Source organism: Artibeus jamaicensis, unplaced genomic scaffold (genome assembly GCF_021234435.1).
Source record: "Artibeus jamaicensis isolate MK-2021 breed Jamaican fruit bat unplaced genomic scaffold, CSHL_Jam_final contig_1998, whole genome shotgun sequence".
Classification (NCBI taxonomy): domain Eukaryota; kingdom Metazoa; phylum Chordata; class Mammalia; order Chiroptera; family Phyllostomidae; genus Artibeus; species Artibeus jamaicensis.
The window spans coordinates 13,341,657-13,367,564 of NW_026521407.1; the positions used below are offsets into that span (position 1 = coordinate 13,341,657).

General features: G+C 41.9%; 1 protein-coding gene and 1 pseudogene across 2 annotated transcripts in view; both read right to left on the reverse strand.

The window, feature by feature from the left end:
- The window catches only part of NSF (N-ethylmaleimide sensitive factor, vesicle fusing ATPase), a 137,575-nt gene that overhangs the window by 7,456 nt on the left and 104,211 nt on the right, over positions 1-25,908 (reverse strand). For both annotated transcript variants that reach the window (XM_037163648.2, XM_037163649.2), the window contains exons 16-17: positions 22,925-22,991; positions 20,651-20,730 (exon numbers count right to left, since the gene is read on the reverse strand). In XM_037163648.2, the coding sequence (XP_037019543.1) occupies positions 20,651-20,730; positions 22,925-22,991 (147 nt within the window). The remainder of the gene's footprint in view (positions 1-20,650; positions 20,731-22,924; positions 22,992-25,908) is intronic.
- Positions 19,399-19,527, reverse strand: LOC119062716 (uncharacterized; annotated as a pseudogene).

The following is a 25,908-nucleotide window of genomic DNA, read 5'->3' on the forward strand; positions in this document are numbered from 1 at the left end:
GATTATATAAATGTGATTTATAGCTAAGCCATGTAGTTTAGTATTAACCTCCTTTCTTGGGAAACACTGTGCTTACACTGGAGTTACTAACTGCCATTTCCCAGCTTTGCTTAGTTTACCAGGCACCTATCGCAAGTTCCTCTCCAAACACACAACCGCGAGCACCCTTTCAGTGCATTCAGACACGGGAGGGAACCCAAGCCATTTCCCTGCCGGGGCTCTGCTCTCAGGGCTCAGTCAGAACCCACTGCTCTCCAGGCCTGTTCTACAGCTGCATTTCTGGAACTTCCCTCTCTCTTGTTATAATCCCGTTCCCTAGCCTTCCTTTTTCTTCATTAATTCTCTCTTTCTGTGGTACATCTGCTCCAAAGGCTTCCTCAGAAATTTGATGTAATAGAGGTAAAAATTCAAACATTTCCTCGAATGTCTGGAAATGCCTTTAGCACACCCTTAACACTGTACACACTGTTTACGCTTGATAGTGTGGCCAGGTGTGGGCAGCCAGGCCAGAGGTCCTTCCCCTCAGCATCTTGAAGGCCCTGCTCCACAGCCTTAATTTTCAGTGCTATCGGCTGGAAGACTTCTGCCATTCTGATTTTCTGACTCTTTGTTTCTAATTTATTTTTTAAATACAATTTTAAAGGGAACTTTTCTTTATCCCTAGATTCTGTCATTTCAAAGTTATATACCTTGAGATAAGTCTTTCTTTACTCATTCTGCTGGTATTAGATGGGTCCTTTCTAAACTGGAATCTCCAATTCAGTTCTATGAAATTTCTTCATTTCCTTCCATTCATTTTCTTCCCCCTGTGCCCACCCCCCGCCCCAGAACCTCCATTAGTTGGATACTTGGTCTACCTGTAATCTTCTAATTTTCCTTTCCTTTTTTTTGCTCTTGGTTTTTATTTTTAATACTTTTTTAGGTTAGCATCAGCTTTATCTTCCAACCCTGATATTAATCTTTTCTATCATATTTTTTATTTCTAAGAGCTCTATATTATTTCTTGAATTTTTTTATTTCATCCTATTTTGTGGATACAATCCCTACTTTTAGATCTCTGTGGATACTACAGATTTAAAAAGTGTTTTCTTCTGTTCTCTGCTTTGTCTGTTTCCTCTGAGTCTGTTTTTTCCTATTTGTTCATTGGAGGCTTTTCCTTAAGAGTATATCTTTATTTGATAACTCATCACATTTAAGAGTTAAACTAATAAGTGGGAGCTCTGAGTCTGAGGGCTTCACTAAAGGATAAGGATGATCAGATAAGACTTGGCTGATTCTTGGGGGTCCCTCAAAGGTCAGGATGCATAAATATTTTCCCAGAGAAGAATCTTCCGAGCCCCTGCTGGAGGACTGTGAAGCCCAGTTTCCAGCGAACTAGAAGTAGATGGGGGGAGGGGCCTGAGTACCTTGCCGTCCAACATGGAGACTTTCATTTGCTCCTATTTGCAATCTCTCATTTAATGTTCATTATAATCCTGAGAATTAAGTATTAGCGTTATCTCTATTTTACTGATGAAGTTTTATCTCACAGAAATAAGTAATTTTTTTCAAGGTCAACTAATAAAAGATAGAGCTGGGAATGGAAACCAGAGCCAGAATCCAGAAGAGTATGCTGCTTTTCTTCATGAAGAAAAACACATTAAAAAAATTTACTTGGAAAATGGAAGAAGAATAAATCTTAAACTCATGTCACTAGATTTATACACACTCATTCCATAGATAAGCTTTTAATATAATCATTAAATGTATTCGCAGATCTTAGAAATTCAGGATATTAAAATAAATGTGGAAATAATTATGTGGAAATTAAAATAAACGCAGGAAAATATTTTGCCAAATTAAAGAAAAGATGCCAAAACAATTTCAATTTGGGTTTTGTAAGCGTCATACGACCACTGTCAGTTAAGACGAGCTGGCCTGTCTCAGTCCTGCTCACTGTTCCTGTCCATCGTACTGTGTCTGGAGTGGGTGACACCCCCACAAGGACACGTCAGAGAAACAAAGCTGAGACCTTCTGGTATAATGAATGATTGGCATATCAGGTGACTGTGCAAAGTCTACGGGGTAGAGGTATACCCGTGACAGATACAGACGAAGGGAAGTCATTATTACGAGTGAAGAAATCAAGTAGCTACAAATCAAACACATTATCCGCGGAGCTTTACCAGCTCCTAGAGCAGGGGTGTCAGCCTCGCCGTTGGCTTCAAAGGGCCGAATGTAATTTTAGGGTTGTATAAATATAACTACTCCTTAACAGTTAAGCGGGAGCTCGGCGTTGCTGCCGGGTAGAAACAAGGTGCTGGGCCGGATAAGACAAAGTGGAGGGCCGGATTTGGCCTGTGGGCCTTGTCTTTGCCACCTGTGTCCTAGATGAATATGGAACAGACCTTGTATCTATGGACAGATGCAAAAGAGAACATTGCAATACAGTGTGGAAAGGCAGTGACGTTATCACAGGATGTCAACAGGAAACAGAGGAATATCTTTTCTCCGGAGGATGTGATTCCTGAGCTGAGTCTTAAGGACTGAGTAGGTTGATTAGGACGATGAAGGTGAAGGATATTTGAAGCCAGAAGGTGCAGAAATACATAAGTCCAAAGGCAAAATAACAAAAACTGGGGTGTTGCCCTGGCTGGTGTGGTTTAGTGGACTGAGCACCAGCTTGCAGACCGAAAGGTCACCGATTCGATTCCTAATCAGGTCACATGCCTGGGTTGAAGGCCAGGTCCCCCTGGTTTGGGGGTATGTGAGAGGCAAACGATCAATGTTTCTCTTACACATCAATGTTTCTCTTGCTCTTGTTTTCTCTCTTTTCCCCTCTCTCTAAAAATAAATAAATAAAACCTTAAAAAAAAAAAAGAACCTGGGATGTTAGGGTAATTATGAACACACACAGACTGAGAAATATCTACCGAAACAGAGAAGTGGTTCTTTTACCCGACACTCTAAGTACTTTTCAACCCTGAATTCTAGGGGCAAACTTAGAAACACACTCCTGAAGGCTAATAGATGCCAAAGGCCACACAGACTAGAACATCCTCACCACACTTAAAGGGAAGTGGTACTTCTCTTTCTCCCCTTAGGCTTCTAAGGTTCCAGAGCCTGTACTTCAAGCTCCCCCACCTTGCTCCTGTCGCACAGAGGGCCCTGGAGGGAGGGCATCAGGGAGGAAGCTCCCACTCCTTCCAGAAAGCTGGAACTGCCATGTTCTCTGTGAACCCTTCTCTTAGCTACCAGTGACTGGCCTTGGAGTGTTGAAAGACTGGGAAATGTAGCGCAACTTATAATAGAGATGCTAATTTATGTTTTGCTTTTCTTTTTGTTTAACAAGACTGCAAACACTGCAGAGAGGTCACAACCCAGGCAAGTTCAGGCCTTGACTTGTAAAGCATCATCTTTAAGAAAACACCAAAAAACATTACGAAATGATTAAATTATGCTGGGTCATTTTGTATATTAATTAGTGGAGTGATGATGCGCATGAGGCAGCTTTATCACAAAAAAGCAGCCCTGAGTGTGTTACTATAATAAACCCCATTATAAATGGCATTTATGCCAGCAGCATAAGACAGGAAGGCCAGCTTTAAAAATACAAGTTTCAGAGCTCAAGCCAAGAGGGTAAGTCCAACTTGTTAGTGTGTGGCTACCAGTCTTAAGTCCACTGTGCCAAAACATGCCCCTTGATGGGGAGAAAAGAAATAGAGCGAGAACATTTGGGGAGAAAATTTGTTCCCAGCATCCTCTTTACTGAGATTTGTTGGCCCCACTACAATAAAGAAAGGGCCTAAATAAAATGACTATCTGCCAATCGGATTATGATGAGCATTGTTCCAAGGTTAAATAAGTATTAGTTAACTAATTCTTGGTGCCATAAGAAGCAACTCAGGTGAAAACATTACCATGAAAAAGGCAGGGCTCAGTCAGGTGTTGATCCTTCAAAAAAAACCAACAAAAAACAACACTTCTTTCCATGAGGAAGAATGAGCTGAGCACTAAGCAGCGTCTAAGCCTTTTGCTGCACAAAGGACTAACCAGATAATCCACACCCTTTCATAAGTCCTGCCCATTGATGGGCCCTAATAAACTGATTTGTAACAAAAGTTCATATGGAAGAAAGCTTTTTTTCTTCTTAAATAAAAATGCCACCAATATAACACTGCAGTGAAATGGAAGGGCTGATTTTAACCTGTGAACAAAAGTAAAGTCAGTTATGCAGTAAAGAAAGGCCATTCTTTCCGTATCATTCAATGCAGAGCAAGTGTAATACACCCTTGGGAAGAAGAATTAACTGTGAACAATTGGAGATCCTGAAATGGATTAAGGAGTTTAAAAGTGCAACTCCCAACTACTGTGTGCTGGAGGCCTTACTCTTTATTTTATGACTGCTAGAATTGTGAAAAACTTCAGAATCTTAAGAGTTTATAAGCCCAGTAAGTAAAAGATAAAATAGATTAGTTGATCAGACCATGAACAGGAATTTTTTGCATTCAGGTACTTACAGAGTGATGGGATTTGGTTTGTGCTTTCATAGTGATTACAATTTAGCCGGGAAGAGCACATAAATATTCAGGGGCCACTACCAAGTAACCCATCAGTAAGTGCAAACTCATACTGGCTGAAGGGACACAGCATGTGGGCAGTTTCATTGGAGTGGGGTCATCTGAGAAGATTCCTGTAGAAATGCAGAGAGGCTGACACAGAGGAGGCCCCCAGAGGAGAAGGGACAGGGCTCTGATGCTGCTCAATCCTGTGTGGGTGGTGCGGGCAGCTGAGCCAGAGCACTGAGGGCCGGTCATGGAGCCCTTTTTAGAGAGACCGGGAATCGGCAGCAATAAAAGGAAGACTGAGGAGGAAGAAGCATGATGAAGAGAAAGCTGATCCTGGCGGCTGCACACAGGATGGTCTGGTGGCCAGTGAGGGAGCTGCCGCACCAGGTCCATGTCGGTTCTAAGAGGAAGCACTCCAGGAGGGTCCGCACCCTTCCCCAGTACTTCTCAGAGATGGCGTCCTTTTCAATGCAAGCCCAGCCTGGCAGAAAGCAAGGGAGACAGCACGGCCCCTGACGGGTAGATAGGTGGCTCGGTGCAGCAGGAAAAGGACTGGCGGCACCGTCCACAGCTGTGTGATTCTGGCTAGATTACTGAACTCAGGACCTGTCTCCTCCTCAGCCATAAAAATGGGATTAAAAATTGCTCGTACCTGTCAGAGTAAGCATTAGGTGAAGAATGCTTGCGGGAGGGGGTCTTTGCCATTACTGTCACTGAAGGCAAGAATGAAAGGAAGTGAGGGCTTGAACAAATGGGTCTTGAGGGGAACCTGAAAAATCGTCCTCTGCTTACTTAGGACGTCAAGAATGCATACCATTAAGCCCAGTGGGCGAGCGAAGGGGCACCTGGGAACTCCTCCCTCCCCAACGACATTGGGACACTAGCAGCAAAAGACACTGAGAGAGCACGTTCGCCCAGAGGGCCCAGGTGCACTGTGTTAGGGGAAGATGAGAACACCAGTCTTCAGCTTGAAGAGGGTTACACTGAGGACCAGGCAGGGCTGAAGCTAGAGATCAAACACCCCCAGGAGGAGCCTGGCAGTGGTGAGGGTGAGGGCCCTCGGTGAGAGGCAGCGACACTGAGGGAACAGTCAGCTCTGGGCAGAGGGCATGGAAAACACTCTCTGTAAGAGGTGGTTCAGTCCGTCACTTACCCTAGCTTCATTTTTGAAATGGGAATAATTTCTCACATTTTTTACTTAGTTTGCATGATTCAGTAGAGACATTTAACAATTCTACTGAACAACTTTATTGCTGCATTTCCTGTTTCCAGCCTGTCAAGTCCGTGAGGGCAGGAGCCATGTTCCACTCATCCATGTGCTGGCAGTTCCTGGCACCGAATGCCTAGCACGCAGGACTCCCCGGGTCCCCCACCCCCCACCGCCTGGAATGTTCTTTCCCTCCGAGTAGAGGTGCTGCTTGAATGTCACCTTCTCCACAGGCCTACATAGCCCCCCACAGCCCCATTTAAAACTGCAATGCCCCCTTCCTCACCTTCCTTCATCCTGATGTTGTCCCCACAGTACGAACCACCTTTTAATGCACTAAATACTTTACTCATTTACTGTCTCTACTTATTTATTGTGCTTATTGCTAGTCCTTCATAAGGGCAGGACATCTGTCTGGTTTTATCGATGTATTCAGGGCCAGCCTGGCACATGGTAAAAGTTAATGAACTTGAGTTGAATGAATGAATGGTGATCTCGGCATGGGCTTCGAGGGCAGCAGATCACTCGCTGTCACATCCTCTCATCTGGCCCTGGGACAATGCACATTCTACCTTCAAGGGTTCAACAGGAAAATGTACTCTGAGCCCCAAGTATTGAATGCTACAATAGCAACAACTTTTAAAGAAAATAACCTAAAATGAATAGCATGTATGCTTTGTTTACAATGTGAGTAGATGCAAAGGCTGTTATAGCTTTCTTTTAGTTAATGAACTGACCAGTAAATAGTTAAGCTACCACTTAGATAATGTAGACTTCTCTAACAGAGGAAAGATAAGATTCATTGGAAGCCATTAATTTAAGCTAGTGAGATAACAAGTATTATTAAGCATCTCCTACAAGTCTCAGTTTCCCCAAACCAAGGGAAAAAACTGACTTCCATTAAAAATCACCAGCCCTGGCTGGTGTAGCTCAGTGAACTGAGCATGTGCCTGTGAACCAAAGGGTTGCTGGTTCTATTCCCAGTCCAGGGCACATGCCTGGGTTGCAGGCCAGGTCCCCCTGGTTGGGGGCACATGAGAGGCAACCACACATTGATATTTCTCTCCCACTCTTTCTCCTTCCCTTCCCCTCTCTCTAAAAATAAATAAATAAAATATCACCCCCCCCCAACAAAAACAACAACAACCCACCAGCAGTCTGGACAGGGAAAGGAGGGGCTGGGGCCTTTCTGCATGTCCCACTTGCATTTCTGATTTCTCACGCTCAGATGTCTGCAACTTTTTTGGGGGGGTAGTTAAATGTTTCAGTTGAATACCAAAGGAAGGATGTTTCAAATAAATCACGCTACAACTAGGCAGGCAACTATACTTAAACTCTCCATTAGATTTTTTCCCCTGAAGCAAATTCCTAGTCTACTGTCTTTGTAACCACTGCAAGGAGGGCAAGGACAATAAGGAGGGGAACTCCCCGCACAGACTGGATGCAAAGTGAGAAACTTCACCTAAATAATTGTAAATAATTACTATAGGTGAGCGGCCCACTTTGTAATACTAAAGAATATTTTAGTAGCAATTTATGGAAAGATACCGAGTCATCAGATTTTTAACTTGGAGCAGCTCTTAAAGGCTACTTGGTCCTTCCCTCCTCCCTTGTCGGTTATTTTGTAGCTGAGAAACCTGGGGTGAGAGGTGAAGTGATCTGCCTGAAGCTTTTATATCGGGGAGGGAGAGGAAACTGAGTTCAGGCCTCACTGAAATCCCACTGAGCTTTGCTGCCTACTGTTCTTACTTGCGTAATTAAAAAAAAATTTTTTTAAATTCTTTTAATATTTTATTTATTTATTTTTAGAGAGAGGGGACGGGAAGGAGAAAGAGTGGGAGAGAAATATCAATGTGTGGTTGCCTCTCATGTGTCTCCTACTGGGGACCTGGCCTGCAACCCAGGCATGTGCCCTGACTGGGAATCGAACCGCGATACTCTGGTTCGCAGGCCCGCACTCAATCCACTGAGCTACATCAGCCAGGGCTTACTTGCGTAATTTTAACTCACATCAGCAATCACTGATCCTTAATTCTGAGTTAGTTAGGTGGGATATATTACCTAGAAATTATGATCCCTGAGCTCTTAGAAGAAAAGGTCAAAGAAATTAAGAAAATAAAAGTTGTATCCTTAGAATACTCAGTGCCAAAGGAATAGTTTTGTAGACATGTTCTCTCACGGGAACTTAAGCCAGATGCCCAGTGGTGAAGCCAAAGCCCTGGGCCCGGCACCCACAGTACTGCTTCCCCCTTCTCTCAGCTTTTAGCTGGATATGCCCTGAAATGACCCCTCTGCTCTGTCAGGTCAGTTTTCTGATTCTTTACTTAATTTCTACCTCTGCTCTTTTCATCCATGGTATTCCTCTTTATTAAAATGCTTCCCAGAGTTCCTGCCCATTTGCAATCATCTCTTATGTTCCAGGGGTTTCAGAACCTGCCTGCTCCCCACACTTGGCCCTCATTCGACCCTGAACGACCCAGCTCACTGCTTCAGGCCCTCACCTCTCAGGACACACGGCCCACGTGCCCAGTGACCACACCACTTCTCTGGAGGCCACTTTGCCAAACGATTTCAACTATCCAGAACACAGTCAAAACACAGGGAGTACGCACAAATCCTTGAACTTCTAGGACTGAACACAAAACACAAAATAAAGTGAGGTTCAGGGGACTACCCTCAGGGAGTGCCGACTTCTCCATCAGTAGCAAGGGCCTGTAAGACTTTGAGGGGCCCACAAAAATATTCTTTCTTTTAAAAGCAGGAAAAAAGACCTTTCAGGTTAAACAAAATGTTTTAAACACCAACAGTTGAAAAGTAACACTTCCATTTCTTCTATTTAATGGGGACGGGGCCCACATCAGTGGTAGCGTGGCCATGCTCACGGGGAAGCTCTCGGCACAGGCCACTGCCTCTCCCGTCACAAACAACTCCTGAGCCCTGGTGGCTGCCTTTCTCCCTCACAGATGACCAGAAGCAGCAGATCAGGAGGGGGAATTCCCACACGCAGGAACTAGTACAACTCACAGCAAAACCATTAAAAACAAGAAGAGGTCCAAAAATTCAAAACAAGACAAAAACGGCACATTGCACTTACTGACTACCATGGCGGCCGATACATTGTAGCAGCTCTTCCTGTTACTGACGATGTTCTGACCTGGCCAATTATGGTTGGGATGACGATCCGTACTCATTAATATAGTGTGTGCGACACTTAGCTTCAGACGCCAAACTATATGTAGCAATTATTTCCTTTTTAAAAAAGGCCCTCACCCAAGGATACGCTTATTGATTTGAGAGAGAGAAACATCGATCAGCTGCCTCCTGTACGTGCCCTGACAGGGGATCGAACCTGCAACCTTCTGGCGTGTGGGACAACGTACCCCACCTGGCCAGGGCGCCATTTTTTCCTTTTAAAAAGGGCTAAAGGGTCGGTGAAAGCATAATGCAATACACAGATGATATTACCTGACACAGAAAATTTATTAAGCAATGTCACCCCAATAAATTCAATAAAAAATCAAATCAAATAAAGAAGGCTAAAGTAAGATAATTAATATTTAAAGAGGTTAAGATTCAGTCATTGGGAGAAAATGGAGCCGTTGAGTTCTCATGCATTCCTAGTCTTCCCTCCAGTGAAACTGAATATGCCATATGAAACCTAAGATAAGTGACTGTACATGAAACATATCCTTAAAGTCCCAAGTATCGGTTAGTATGTAAATAACAAATCTGCTGACTCGGGCGTAGCACATCCTTCACTGTCTCTCCCTACTGCTACCGAGCTAGAATTCCTTAGCATGGTGCAACGGCCCTGAGAAATCTCCCTTTCTCTCATCTTTCAAGACCAAGATCAGAACTACTACTTGTGAAACATGTGCAGATTTTCTCAGGTAAAGTGGACCACGATTTCCTTTACATTCCACTGGAACCCCACCTAACTTATAAAACCTAACTACACACATCACGCTTACACATGCTTCCCTCACTGGAATCTGACAGGGTCACCAGTTAGCCTCGGTATGGATTAGAGAAAAGAACACTCTCCTCGGTGGATGAATTAGAGAAAAGCAGTTGTCTGGGTGCACATGACGGCTCATGCCCCCAGCCCGACAGCCCAGCACCACGTATGAGTAAAAAGGCGCCCCCTCCCCTCTTCCTGAGGCACAGGGCTGCCAAATAAAGCCCTGGTGTGTGCCCCAAACACTGAATGGGCTAAGCTCACATTGGAAAATTATTTGATGTCCTTCTGAAATGTGAAATGTTTACCTATATTCAGTCTACTAAGTCTGGCAACCCTACTCAGGGCAGATTCTGCCCCACACCAGAGCCGGGACGGTTGGTGAGCAGGGTGCAGGCTGGGTGTCCACCCCGCCTTGGCACTCGACCTTGGGCACAAACCGCACAACTCAACACGTGGTCCTGGACTCTGAGCTCTTTAAGGGCAGGGACGGTGTCTTATTCGTCTTCGTATTTCTAGCGTGTGGAACAAATGCACATCCTGGTAAAAGCATGTATTCCTTAAAGTAATACTGCAGACTTGCCTGTCAAAAGAAATATTTTTGGGAGGAAAAGAAACTTCCCATCTTCCTTCCAGGAAACTTAATACAACTGCCACCATCTGTCTTTGTCAACCTTAGTCACAATGGCATTCAATGGTCATACGCTCAGACTAGAAGCCCAGCCCTGAACCGAATGCCAGGTGGGTTTCCAAGGACACCTGTGGGGTTGTGAGGCACTTGCACACTTTACTTTCAGGCCCACAGGGTGTCTTACATTAAATCAGCCTTAAAAGAGTAAATAAGGTTAAAGACGTTATGCATAGACGAACTTAGAGATAAAGGCAGGTTCACATAAGTCAGTCACATAGCAAATTAATTGGAAGGGTTAGAATAAAAGAATTTTGACAGGTATGCTAAGTTAAAAATGAAAATAATAGTATACCTATTGGTTTTATTTTTCCAAACCATAAAGTAATAAATTCTTATTATAGAAAATTTATAAAACACAGGAAATACTAAAGCAGAAAAAAATCACCTATATTCCTACCATCTAAGTCATAGCCGTTGTCTTTTTTGAAAAAATTATTTATTGATTTATTTTTAGAGAGAGGGGAAGGGAAGGAAAAAGAGGGAAACACTGATGTGTGGTTGCCTCTCACGCACCAGCCCCCCGGGGGCCTGGCCTGCAACCCAGGCATGTGCCCTGACTGGGAATCAAACCGGCGACCTTTTGGATCACAGGCTGGTGCTCAGTCCACTGAGCCACACTAGCCGAGGGCTCAGTCATGTCAGTTGTCTTTAGGACTGAGAAATAGTAGATCTGCCTTTCAGTTTTATTTTTAATTTCATTCTTTAAAAAATTTCCTTCTGTGTATATGTTTTAAAATGAACATTATCTTATAAAGTAATAGCTGAATTAAACTATTGGGAGGATGAGTTAAAATATTTTTTACTAGTAGGAGTATGTGTTCAAAGTTTGGAGGCCATTCACATAAAGGCAACCACAAAAAACGCTCTGGCACACTCGCTCCAGTCCTTCCTTCCTTACAACTGAAATCGCACCATAAGAATAACTGAGGATTAAGTGCAAGGTGGTTTGATACTTATGCAGGCAGTTGCTGACATAGACCCGGTTTACATAGATAGTAGGTCACTAGGTGGGTGGCCAGAGCTTTTCGTCTGCTGTCACTTGGTCTTTCTCCCCGTCCTCCCTTCCGATGATTACCCCTTTTCTTCCAGAAACTGGCCCCTTCTTCCGCTCGCCCCAGGGCTGGCTGAGGCAGAGTGGGCAGGGGCAAGACGGCTGGCAGCTCCAGGGAAAAAGAAAGCTGCTGCGCTCTTCTTGCTGACAGTTCCAGGGCTGGTCTCGTTAGCAGGAGCCCGTGGAGATGCGCTTCTTTGACAGGGGCTGGTCACTTTGCTGGTTTTAGGTATTTGTGTGTGTGTGTGTGAGGGAGACAGACTGAGAATTTTCTTTGACGTGAACGATAAACTAATAACTGAGCTGTGCTTTGCAGTTTACAAAGAACTGCAATGAAGATTTATCCTATTTAATTCTCCCAACTTAAATATTCCTGTTGTTTCTGTTTTACAAATGAGAGAAGTGAGGTTCAGAAGTTAAGAGCCTGAATCCATAGCTGACTCTTTGAATTCTAACTCCTGTGCCAGTTATGCTGCCAACACCTGTTCTGTATGTAGCTAAGAATCACCATTTTCAGAATGTCCACTCAACAAATGTTATCATCTGTACAGCCTCAATAGGTTAAAAGAAAGGAAGAAAAGCCCTCACTGGGGTAGCTAAGGCAGGAGGAATTACCCCATTTTATAGACGAAGAAATGGACACAAAGGGCAAAGGTTATATTGCCAGAAGGAGGCTGAGCTGAGACTCAGTCTTAGGTTTTCTGACTCCAAGTCCAACACAGAGAGTGACCTCTGCAGAGACGGCCCTCGTAATGAGGTTCGTGGCCCCATAGAACACTATGATACCACAATCAACACCTTTCTACCACTGACATTGCGTCATGGTAATACATTTAAGGTGACAGGGCTAGATAAAGGCATTCTGGCAGTGAAAGAATATTCGGTCTCAGGACCACAGCATTTCTCAGATGATTACAATTGGGATGTTTAATTTTGAGTTATATGAAAATGATATATATATATATATATCTTATAACTTTCTTGTATTCATTAATATCTATTGAAGACATGCTCTACCAAAGCATCCTATTTTGAAAACATGGTTTTGTTCAGCAAGTATCTGTAGCTATGTTTTTATAAAAGGACTCACCCAATTTCTTTTGCTGTTTTTTTAATGTGTTTGAAGTTGTTCTACACATACAGTCACGTGCCACTGAATGACGGGAGCGCATTCTGAGAAAGGTCTCGACGGGGGTCTTGTCAGTGCACAGCACAGAGCACACTTACACACACTCGGCCGGTGGAGCCTACAATTGTGATTGTATGAGTTCCACTCTTATACAGCGAGGAGCACTGCAGGTTTGTTCACACTGCACCACTACAAACACGAGAGGGATGCACTGTGCCTCTATGCGACAGCTGTGACGTCACTAGGCGACAGGGACTTTTCAGCTCCACTGCAGCCATACGGGACTACGGTGGTGTGTGCGGTCCATCGCAGGCCAAAAGGCTGTTAGGCAGTGCGCAGCTGTTTATGTCAGTTCAATCTACACAGAACTTTATAGGACAAGCTACTACTAAGCAAAGTATATTTACAGAAAATTTTATATGATATAGTAGCTATCTCATGTTACTGACTTCATAAATGGAGAAATCGGGCCATTAAATAGTCAAGCATCCTAGAGCTTTTTCACAACAAAGAAGTCCAATACAAGAGTCACCATGACATCAGTGATTACGATGAATGTGTCTGGCAAAGCGACTGAAACCTTTTTCCTAAAGTAGTTACGTAGCTTATTGAGTCACACTGTAGTCATTAGCCAGGGTTAATTTTGAACAGATAGATGGGAAGATACTCGTGTTTAGGCCTGCTCAATCTGGAGTCTCTTCTATTATCTGTTTATTGCTAAAGCAACCCTAGGCTTGAAGAGTTGCTTAATATTACCAAGACTTCCTAATAACATCTCTGAAGTAAGAGTGTGTGAGGATGGGGGGCAAGGATTACATAAAAAGCAATCTCATCTAGAAAGTGGTCGTGTTAAAGTGAATCCATGGGGAAACAAGCATGTCTGCTGGGTTCCCGGCAGGCGTGTACGAACAGTTTCTCTTTGGTTCGGACACTGCGCCCACCCCAGCTCTGAAGTCCACTTCTTTCTTATTAAATGTGCCAGGGCAATGAGGAGTTATTTTTTTCAACTTTATACTTTAGCTAAAACTCTAACAACTGTTAGGTCTGAGTTCTACGTTTGCAATTTTGCTGTGAATTTAGAGTGATCTTCTGTTGTAAAAGTTTACATTTTCCGAAGAGTTTAAACCGGTATGCCGCACGTGAGTCTCCGGTGGACTAAGTCATCAGCCCTCGTCTGCCCCTGGGAAGGCTGGGCTGGCGGCTGCCCCTCTGGCGGTTGTGGGCGGCCCCGCGCCACTACCCGAGGACCACATCGAATGTGCTGGTCTTCTGTATGCCAGGACCTGAGAGAGGCTGGGAAGCGCTGACGTGAACTAGGCGTGGCTCTCCATCAGTAACAAGTCTGCTCTGGCACACACAGACGTGGTCTTCCATGTGATTTCCAGTGTAAACCCAGCATTAGAGCATTCAGGTCAATGGGCCTAACTACTCTCACACTTGCTGAGGAAACTGGGAAGTCACGTCATTTTACCCAAGGAGTTTCTTTTCAGGCACTTTATCCTGTGTCCCGCCAGCCCCACCCAAAAAAGAAGGTCCCAGAAGCAATCTACCAGGAAAATAAAGTCGCTGCCGCGGCAGGCTGTGGGATGCTTCACCTGGCCTTGCCGCTTCTCTACTGCAGCTTCCTTGACATTAAGACCAGGGCTTTCATCCTCCTGATGGTGAAAAGCACATTCCCCTCAACTTCCATAAATCTGTGCGACTTGAAAAGAGCCCCAGTGTCATCAAGTAAAAGAGCCGGCTTTAGGACCCTCGCTGGAAGGAGGGGTGTCTTCCAGCCTCTCGTCGCTAAGCCGGACATTTCCTAACACTGGGCAGATTGTACGTCCAGCTCGGGCGGGTGAGCTGCAGTGGTCTTTTACCCTCCAAGCCAATTGTTAGCTTTTCACAGGAATCAGCAGGGAAGCACATGTGAAACCTCTGTGGTGACGGTGAGCACCCCCATGCCTTGTGTGACTCTGCATGTAGATGAAGCAGGCTGGGAGCTTTCTTAGCTGCTGCTGCTGAGTTCTCAGAGCAGCCCTTTTCTCCGGCGCGGCTCCCTGCTGGGACAGCCCTTTTCAATTTCTCTATCCCCCCTCGATCTCTTCTCCTGCAGAACACAGGGAAACTTGATTGGAATAAAGACCTAGGGAACATGTTTTATTTTCTCCTGTTCAATCCATTTTAGAAAAGCTTTTAATTGGTTTTAAAAAGATGCTAAACAAAATGTGATGATGTTTTTCAGTCTTCATGAACTACAGATACCACTTTTTATACTTTCAAAGGGCTAATAAATCAATCATGAAATTAACCCTCCAGCTACATTTAAAGCAAATCCACTGAATACCAGATTCATTAAAAATCTATGCATTTACTTAGAAAAATTTAAAATTCAAAGAAAATTATCCTAGTAACTGAAATCTGACTTGAATTTTTAGTCCCACACTGAAAATCCAAGACCCAAGCAATCACAAAGGGAAAAAAGGAAGGCTTGTGAACCCATTTTAATAAGCCAATTTACAACGAGGGAGGGGAGTGGGGGAGGGGAGAAATAGAAAAGAGAATATCTTGATACAGAACAACATAGTGCCCCTGAAGGGATCCCTTTATTTGAGCGTGTGCACACACGCTCACAATTTTTCTGTGTGAAAGCTGGAATTACAACAAACGCAGAATTAAGGATTCTGTGACTGATATGATTACCCTATTGTATATATGTAGGGTTCCTTTTTTCAAAGCAAAATGCCTGCAACTTATCTGTTTCTCGATAGCGATAAAACAATAGCTTTCTACCATCTATGCATTTCTACATATTCATACACTTTTAATATTCAAATTCACACAATTGAAAATATCTAAAAAAACCTAAGCATTCCGATTCTAGAATGACAAACAGTCTTGACACTGATTAGCCTGAAATTTTTCCCTCATTTTCCTGAGAGAATACAAACTAATTTTAAAAAGCAAGGTGATACAGAGAAAGCATATTTTAATTTTTGTTAAATATTTGCCAACAAGAAATATCTCAAACATTAATTTTTTCTGCCACTGAATCACTTACACAGGAGGTCATTTAGCAGTCCAGATCAGAGCCACCAAACTCTGATTAATGATAGGCTGGTATTCTCTTAAACGAGAATCCCTGCCACTTCCAACCACTAAAGCAACCACATCTATCTCTTACTTGCATGTATTCCTATAGCCTTCCTTTTCATTCCTGAAAGTAACAAATTTTCACATCCCTTTTTAATGATCCAATCCCTGTCTCTAAGATTTCTCCCAAGCTGGGCCAGGTGCCTTGGGTGCTTACTCCTTACTTCTAGCTTTTTATGTAACTCTCCTTTCATCATTTAAGTAGCTTCTGAAACCATCCCCTTTTTTTTGGTAACCATGTTATTGAGATATATTTTACATAACATACAATTCACTGGTTTTCAGTATATGCACAGATAAGTGAAACCACCAGCACACGTTCTAATCAATTTTAGAACATTCTCATCACACAGAAAGAACACCCATACCAATTACCAGTCACCACTAACAAATCTACTTTCTGTCTGTAGATTTGCCAATTCTGAACACTTTGTATAAATGAAATCATGTGATATGTGGTCTTTTATGACTGGCTTCTTTCACTTAGCATAATGCTTTCAAGGCTCATCCACACTGTAGCACACATCAGCACTCATTTCTCTGTATTGTTGAGTAATATTCCATTGTATGTATCGTATATAGCACACTTCATTTTATTTGAACATTTGGTTTGTTTTCATTTTTTTGGCTGTTCTGAACAATACTGCCATCAACATTCCTCTAGCAGCTTTGGGGTGGGCATGTATTTTCATTTATTTTGAGTATATATGTAGAAGTAGAATTGCTGGGTCATATGCTAACTATGTTTAACCTTCTGAGAAACTGCTAGACAGTTTCCAAAGACTGCACAATTTTTATATACCCACCAGCAGTAAAGGGTTCCAATTTCTCTATATGTACTTGTTATTATCTGGCTTTTTAAAAAATATATTTTGATTATTTTATTACAGTTGTCCCAATTTTCCCCCCTTTGCTTCCCTGCACCTGGTACCTCCCATTCCCTCCAGCAATCCCCCTGTTAGTTCATGTCCATGTGTCACGTATATAAGTCCTTAAAAAAAAAGAGATTTATTTATTTATTTATTTGAGAGAGGGGATGGGAAGGAGAAACATCAGTGTGTGGTTGCCTCTTCTGCGCCCCCTACTGGGGAATGTGGCCTGTAACCAAGGCATGTGCCCTGACTGGGGAACCCAATGGGTGACCCTTTGGTTTGAAGGCTGGTGCATATACGTACTTTAGCTATTTCATTTCCTGTACTGTTCTTAACATCCTCCTGTCTATTCTGTCCCTACCAATTTGCACTTCTTAATCCCTGCACCTTTCCCCCCATTCTCCTCCTTCCCGATCTCAACTGATAATCCTCCAAATGATCTCCAAATCTATGATTCTGTTTCTAGTTTGCTTGTTTGCTTAGTTTGTTTTTTTAGATTCAGTTGTTGATAGTTGTGAATTTATTGCCATTTTAATGTTCATAGTCTTTATCTTCTTTTTCTTACATAAGTCCCTTTAATATTTCATATAATAATGGCTTAGTGATGATGAACTCCTTTAGCTTTACCTTGTCTGGGAAGCACTTTATCTGTCCTTTCATTCTAAACAACAGCTTTGCTGGGTAGAGTAACCTAGGTTGCAGGTCCTTGCTTTTCATTACTTTGAATGCTTCTTGCTGATCCCTTCTTGCCTGCAAAGTTTCTTATGAGAAATCAGCTGACAGTCTTATGGGAACTCCTTTACAGGTAACTATCTCCTTTTCTCTTCCTGCTTTTAAGCAGGTAACTATCTCTTCTCTATCTTTACCCTTTGGCATTTTAATTATGATGTGTGTTGGTGTGGTCCTCTCAGTGTCAGCCTTGTTTGGGGCTCTCTGTGCATCTTGGCTTGTATGTCTATTTCCTTCACCAAATTAGGAAAGTTTTCTTTCATTTTTTTTTTCAAATAAGTTTTCAGTTTCTTCCTCTCTCTCTTCTTCTGGCACCTCTATGATTTGAATGTTGGTACATTTGAAGATGTTCCAGAAGCTCCTTAAACTAGCCTTGCTTTTTTGGATTTTTTTTCTTCTTTATGTTCTAAATCATTGATTTAGTTCTTGGCTTCATCCATTCCACTGTTGGTTCCCTATATATTTTTATTTATTTCACTTAGTGTAACCTTCATTTCTACCTGGGTCTTTTGTATGCTGTTGAAGTTCCGTGAGTTGCTTAGTAACCAGTATTTTGAACTCTGCATCTGTTAGATTGCTTGTCTCCATTTTGTTTTATTCTGTTTCTGGAGTTTTGTTCTTTCTTTAATTTGGGCCATATTTCTTTGTCTCCTCATTTTGGCAGCTTCCCTGTGTTTGTGTCTATGTATGAGGCAGAGCTGCTTTGACTTCCTGTGTTAGTAGTGTGGCCTGTTGCAGAAAAGGGTGCCAGTAGGTTGAATGAGGAGGAGCCTTAGGTAATGACCTGGGCAGAGCAACCTGTGTGGACCAGGTGGCTGGAGTTTCTGATATGGTGTTGCTGCTCTGTGGCTCCACGTGGAAGTGGGCTCAGAAAGGGGACAATGCTGCTGCTTGGCCACTGGAATTTTGTCTGGAAGGAAGCTGTCTTCAGGCACTCGCCCTGATGTCAGATACTTCAATTTCTTCCCGTTTGCTACTGGTGCCTTTCCAGCTGCCGCTCTCCATTGCTGGAGCCCAGAGTGATTGAGTCTGCGTAAGTCCTAAGTCTGTTGTGGGCTGTTTAAGAGGAGACTCCTGAGAATCCCACAGGTTCTTCTGCTGCTCCAACCCCCACTGATTTTTACAGCCAGAAGTTATGGGGACTTAGTTACCTGGCACTGGAATCCTGGACTGGGTGGTCTGGTGTGGGGATGGGATCCCTTGCTCCTGAGGTATCCCTCCTGATTTTCATTCACCTCCCGTAGGTATGGGACCATTTTTCCTCATCTCTGCATCTCTCTTTGTGTTCTCATCTCTGCCTCTCCTACCTGTCTGAATGAATGTGCCTTCTTTAATTCCTTGGTAGTCAGACTTCCATACAGCTTGATTTTCTGACAATTCTGGGTGATGGCTGTTTTGTAGTCTAGTTGTAGTCTTTGCTGTGGTTGTGCGAGGAGGCGGGCCATGTTCACCTATGCCTCCATCTTGACCCTTATTATCTGAGTTTTTAAATACAGCCACCCTAGTGGCCATGGAGTGGTATCTCATTGTGGCTTTGATTTGCATTTTCCTGATGGCTAATGCCGCTGAGTATCTTTTCATGTGCTTATTGGCCTTTGAACTTATTTTTTAACCTTTTCAATTTGATCATGCCTTGCCAAATATAAACTAAGCAACAGTAAAAAATAGTTAATCCCACTGCAATGAGGAGATGCTAAAATATCTATATTTTTGAATAGCATAGGATAATGTCCCTCTTCAAAAATCTTTTTATTTTTATAAAACAGAACAGTTATTCCTAAGGGTTTAATTAAAATGTTGCAGATCATTTGTTAGTAGGTCTTGTTTATTTCTTTAAAAAATGTTTATTATTATATTTTTGTCATTACCAGTTATCCATCCTGTCCTGTTTATTTCTATTAGTATCTATTTTGGGTTACAAGTAATCCTAACCCTGGTGTTTAGTATTCAACAACGTAAAGGACAGGCGGTTTGAAAAATACCATTGAAAAATTATTCTTCCCTCTCCCCAATAACTTTCAGCACAAATTCTTTTTAGGTAAAAAATTAATATTACAAGAAATAAATTTAAATGCCTGGAAAAAGTCTCCCAATCTCATAATTTTTTAAGTGCTGACTTCATAAAAAAGAATTTTTTTGCATATGATATATTTAAGCTGATAAGAACAGACACTACACTTGATCTTAGCCAAAAGGCCGAGAAACGATTGCATATGATATATTTAGATACTGGAGTTGTTTTGTTCTAGCAACACTGGATATATATAAGAAATCAGAGGAGGGAAAAATATTCACTTCTCTAACTTTAGCCTTAGTAGAAGCATAAACTCTAATTATTGGAAATGATACAGTTTATAGAAAGATGATTTTAAAAAATCCTTTTACAATGCAACTATGTAGTAAAATTTCAAGGTTGTTGTAGGTTATATTTCTTTTCGCTATTCTAGAAATTCTTTTAAAACCCTAAAACATCAAGACAAGTCCTTTCCTTTAGGTGTAACACACACACAATTTTACTGTTAAATTAAAATCAAATTTACCAGCTTAATATTGAGTGTTTTCCCTACACTTTAATTTTTATGTTCAAATATGAGATTCCCACACAGGCATTAAGATGTCTTTCAAATTAGTACTTAACCCCTTTGTATCTGTCTTTGATTAGCATTTCTTTGAGGTTACAGCACACAGACTCAATCAAGGGAATTCATGTCTTTTGTCACAGCCAAATATGCTCTGGTAGCCTCTACATAAGTAACAGGTTTAACCAGCCTTCATAGGTCAGTTTTAAATGTGTTGGGCAATCAAAACCACCAGTCTCCAGTAGCCACGTCAGCAAAGACGCAACCACATGAACCAAGATCTTCACTACAAACTCACTCCTTAGATATGCCACATGTCAGAAGAGAAATAACTCAAATTCACCTGGAAAATTAAAAAAAATATGCCTATAGAAAATACATTTCCCCAAATAAAAATGCTTAGAAACACCAATAAAACGATAAATGGAACAAATAAATCCCTTGCACATTAATAGAATCTCTCAGAGGAGATGAAGGGGCTGGTGAAGATGTGTAATATGATAGAGGAACTTAAAAAACAAAACAGAATACTAACCGAAACTAAGGGATTTTGAACTCTTCAGAAAAGGAATAAAAATCTTCTGATTGTTAAAATCATTTACCTTGAGACAGAAGGCCAGACCAGATGACCTTTCAAAATCCCTCAACAGAATTTCATACATTTATGATAACCGTCTTATTTAGAGAGACTGCACCGTTATAAGCAATTTACTGGAGAAACTCTGTGTAGATGTTCCTTGTGTTATTTTTACCTGAGGAGGAGCCTTTTTCAGTAGCACAAGAAGAGCCTGTAGTACCAGATTAGAAAATCGAGGGCCAATAGGGACATAATCTGGAAGAGAAACACTATGTTTAGGGATTTGATACAGAAATGCACATATTCCAAACATTCAGATTTTTCTACAGGAGCAAACATAGTTCTAAAAACAGTCATGCAACTAATGATAATAAGAAAAAACTTCAATAATTTCAATGCATAAAATTATACAAGAACTCTTATCTGTACATTTTTTTTAAAAAAGCCTCCAAATATACATTTTGGGTTCATATTCTGAGACAGTTTTTTAAAGAAGGAAAAACCTAGATATATTCACTAAACATTCCCCAGAGATCACTACAAACTATGGCAATACATTTCCCCAAGTACACAGGCAACAAAACACCACACTAGAAAACGGCTAGAAGGAAAAATGGCAAGTAACAGTAACGTAAGAAAGGTACTCCAATGCAACTAAAAAGATGTAAGAGCCACTGAGATTCATCCTCAGATGGTGAAGAACAAAGAACCTTCCGAAAGAACTTCCCACCTGTTAGAAGTCTAGCAGTCCTTTAAGATTTTGCACAAATGCCACCTCCTGAACTTCCCCTGCACACTGCAGATGCACCCCTGCCCTGTGCTTACAGCTTCCTTCAGGCAACAGCCCTCTGAAGTCAAAGGTGATCCTTCCCTTTTCTGATTATCCAGAACAGTGGTACATTCTACATGGCACTAATTTTGCCAATATATGTTATAATGACAGATAGCATCTTATTTTTCTGAGACCTAGTAATTCTAGCACAGTAAGGACTCAGCAAATGCTTGTTGAATAAATGAACAAACAAGAGCAGATAGTAACTACATACGAGTGAAAATATACTCAGAGGGCACACATTCCTGACATAGTAGTGTTGCTATGACCACACATCTCAATTGTGTTTAGATAAAGGAATTTACACAGAGCTATGAGTATGTGCCTAAAAGCTTTTAAAGAAATAATCCTACAAACCGGGCTGAAATGTGTCAAAAATAGCAGACCAAAATCCCAGGTCACTAGATAAAACTATCAATTTAAAAAGACCTCACAGATACACCTGCTTTGCTTTATAACAAATATTGCCTTAGGAAACAAATAAACAAAAATAACAGGACCTACCTAAAGCAAGTCTGAAAATCATAGTCAGACAGTTAACTTGAGATGTTAAGCTACACCATTATGGACAGTTATAGGAAGAAGGGATTAATCAGGTATTAGACAGTATTTTCAGAGGTTTATTAGGTTACAAGGTGGGTTCAACTTCAACAGAGTTTATTACAACATCCTGAGCCACTGTTATAATAATAAGTTTATTCCAGATTATCTAGTTTTTGCAATGGAACAAATGTAAGCCCTGGGGGCTGGCATGGTTCAGTAGATTGAGTGCTGGCCTGCAAACCAGAAGGTTGCTGGTTCAATTCCCAGCCGGGGCACATGCCTGGGTTGTGGGCCAGGCCCCCAGGCAGGGTGTGTGAGAGACCCCGATAGACGGTCTCCCTCTCTTTCTCCCTCCCTTCCCCTCTAAATAAATAAATAAAATCTTTAAGATGTGAAAGTAATACTTTTCTGGACTTTATTTGTAATTACCCTGTAGGAGCTCAGTGCAGGGACTGTCTCATTCATCTCTGTACTCTGCAGTAGTGCACTTAAACCCAGGAGATGTTTAATAAATACTTTTTAAGAATTACTATAGCGCACTTTTAACTTTCACAGTGTCTCCTACGTTATCAGCCCATTTCAGTCTTCACAATTATTCTATGAAAGAAGTGAGGAAAGGACGCAGTCTCTGCTTTACATGAGCAGAAACCGAGGTAACGCAGAGCTTGCGGCTTCTGCCGCAGCTGTTATCTCCTGGCAGTTGTAAGCCCTCCTTTCACCAGTTCTGTCAAAGTTCCTAAGTGGAGCCTCTGAGCAACAGGCAATACATGTATCCACCAACAAAAGTTACCGATCATTTATTATGGGCAGGGAACTCTGTAGAAGGTACAAAATATGATGAGGCAGGAGTCCTTACAGGAAAGCAGTTCATAATGAAGTTGTGATCATAGGCATACGTAACGTGGACACCATCACTGACTAGAGAGGGAAAAGATGTTATATTTCCTCATCAGACAAAGAAGGGTATTTGTGTTGTCTTATAGTTTATAAATGCCTGTTATTTTTCTCTTATGATTTGTGCAACACCGGCTATAATGTAGCGGAGACGGTACAATGGCAAACATTATGACTCACCAAGCAGCCTCTCGATGTCATCCACAACTACGCAACTGAGCTGGGATTTGTATGCGTCGTCAAAGATCTGGAAGAAAGCAAAACCATTTGTTATCTCACTGTTCTCCGTAATTATGGCAACTTCCAAGAAGATAAAATTTAGTTAACTGTTGAGCAATGCCTAAACAATGCACAGTAAAACACCAATATTTCAGACTACACTAAATTAGAATTTAAAAGATAATAGGATTTTAGAATGAAAATAGTTCTTGCAATTGAAGAATGAAAAATGGAGGTACAAGGCAGTTAAATGACTTGCCCAAGGTGATACAGGGGGTCAGAGCCATGTCATATAGCTGGGATGCTGAGAACAGACAAATTCTGTCAAGTGTGTCACGAAGGTTTCTCCTATTTCAAGGAGCACGACTTAAGTAAGCGTTGTGGCTCAAGAGCCAGATAAAGCCACAAGGGATATGCAAATGAAACTGGGTGCCATTTTACTATCTGTAAGCACTGTGGCCCTATCAGGCAGGAACAACACTGAAAGAACAGAAGCTTGTCAACTGAAACCAGACCATAACGGTCAAAGTGTTCACAAAAGAACTAAAGCTGAGTGTAAAGGATCAGACAGGTCTGGTTCTATCTTTACAACCAGACGAAGACACTGTAAAGACAATTGTCTTAGGAGCACCTTAGACCGGCCTTCTTGTAACTCTGGGGGTTCCTTTTCCAGCAACTATGACTGAAGCTCAGTGCATCCTGTGGGTGCCATCTGTCAGAATTAACTCCTGCATCCCAGCCCAACCTCTCTGGTTGTTAAATAACCTCAGTGCACCAAGGAGGACTAACCCCCTCCCCACGATTTTGCTGGGGGAGGTACAATATTCCTTAGTAGGTATCTTTTAACTATACAAGATAAAAAATTAGGTATGGAAATAAACTAAATCAACCTGTAATATTAATATTTTTCATACTAAGTTTAAAGACAACCTGTGTACACTTGGTCTTTAATGTATTTGTAACAATTAAGAAAATTTACCATATTAGATTACTAGATTAGCCTTGTTAGTTCAATTTAAAATATGCAATTGAATAATTAATTTTACATTGGAAGGTAAAAGATGGCCCGGTTGAAGTTCCGAGGAAAGCGAAATTTTTATTTGAGCGAAAAAAAATCCAAATGGGGACCCCGTCAAAGATAATTTTAATAGCCTTGCAAATGGTAAAGATAATCTAAGATTAACCATATTATTTATTAATTTATTATTAAATAAATGTAATTATATCCTTTAAAATTAGAATGATTTTTGTTAGACAAAAAACTGATGTACTTCAAAGAGAAAATATTTTAAATGTGGAAACAGGGTTTAAGATATTTTAAAAAATTATATTAAATTGTAAAAGTCCCCTTTTAAGTAATTGCTAAATTTTTCTAGACTTACAGAGTAAGAGATGTAGACTTTTTTAAAGGTAGTTTACTTTTGTTTGAAAAACTAAGTCTTCCATAATTTTGATATGTTGAATTTTAATTTCTTTAGACCTTAAATCAGCTATATGGTCTTTTCTATACTCAAAAGTCACCTTTAAAGACTCAAAAAAAAACCCCAAAACAAAAAAACAAACGCCCGTTGACAATCTGACGGGAAACCCCTCCCCAGCGGAACTGATCCGGAACTGATCCACGCGGGCTGCGGGCATCCGAGGAAGGGCAGGAAGGGAGGGCCCGGCCGCTCTCCTCCGCACCATCCCGTCAGCCCTCAGTCACTCGCCCACACTGTGTCACACAGCCCCATCCACCCTTTGGTCCTTAGCTATCTGCCTCCCCACTGTGAGGGAGATATAAATGATAAAATGTATCATTTTCTGGAAGGAGCTTTAAGCGTCACTGCTTGATTCTCCAATACCTGGAACAGCAATACTTACTAATGATATTGGCTCAATATCACTAGTACTATAACTATACAAGATAAAAGTAACTGAGACCCGGAAAGAGCAACACGGGGCCTGCGCGCCTGGGCGAGACTGAAGCAGCCGGGGACGTGGCGGGGACGTGGTGGGGACGGGGTGGGGTTAGGGTTAGACGTCAGTGGCTGAAACAACACACGTTCTGAATCCATCCTGCCGTAAGTCACGTGTCTCTCTTCTCCTCTGGTAGCCTTTTGTGTACATACAGTGTATATATTGTAGGTTCACTGTACCTTTCCCTGTATTAGACTAGACTGTGAATCTCGGGCGGCAAGTACTCTTAATGACCTTTGTGTCCTCAACATCACTTAATGCAACACCTTACCAGATAATAACCAGTGAATATTCACTGACAGAATAAATTTAAATTCGAGTAGGAATGTCAAGTACGCAGTTGGAGAGGCACGCGTGAAGTCAGGGTAGGACAGCACCCCGGGCCCGCTGGTTAAAACCAGGAGAAGGGATGAGCTCTTCAGGGAGAAGCGGTGAATCCAGGAGAACAAAGGGCTAAGGGCTGAATCTTGGGTCATTTATTCATTCAACAAATATTTTTTGTGTGTCAAACATTAATGAAGGTAATAAAGAGAGTAATGAATAAGAGAGTAGGATCCCACCTTCACAAAACTTAGAGTGGGGGAAGCAGGTCACATGTGCCCATGACAAGCATGACATTATTCTGCGAGAGGAAATGAATTCGAGATGATACAGTGGTACAGAGTGAGCGAGGTGTGGTGGTCGTAGGCGGTTCCCACGTACAGCCTGGTTCTCCTCCTGGCACGAGGTTGGACTGTACTTCTTCACCCTCTCTCAAGAATGATTGCGGGGCTTGCTCTGGTTAATGAAATGTGAGTGGAAATCGTTTTTTGGAAGGAGGTTTAAGAGTCACTGCCTGATTCCTCCATACTCCCTTTCTCCTGCCTGGCTCTCACGGAATCGCACGTGAGATGCAGCCTCTGCTATGACAGGCATGAACCATGAGCAAGAAATAAACACTCTTGGGTGAAGCTACTGAAATTTTGGGGTTGTTCATTATTGCAGCA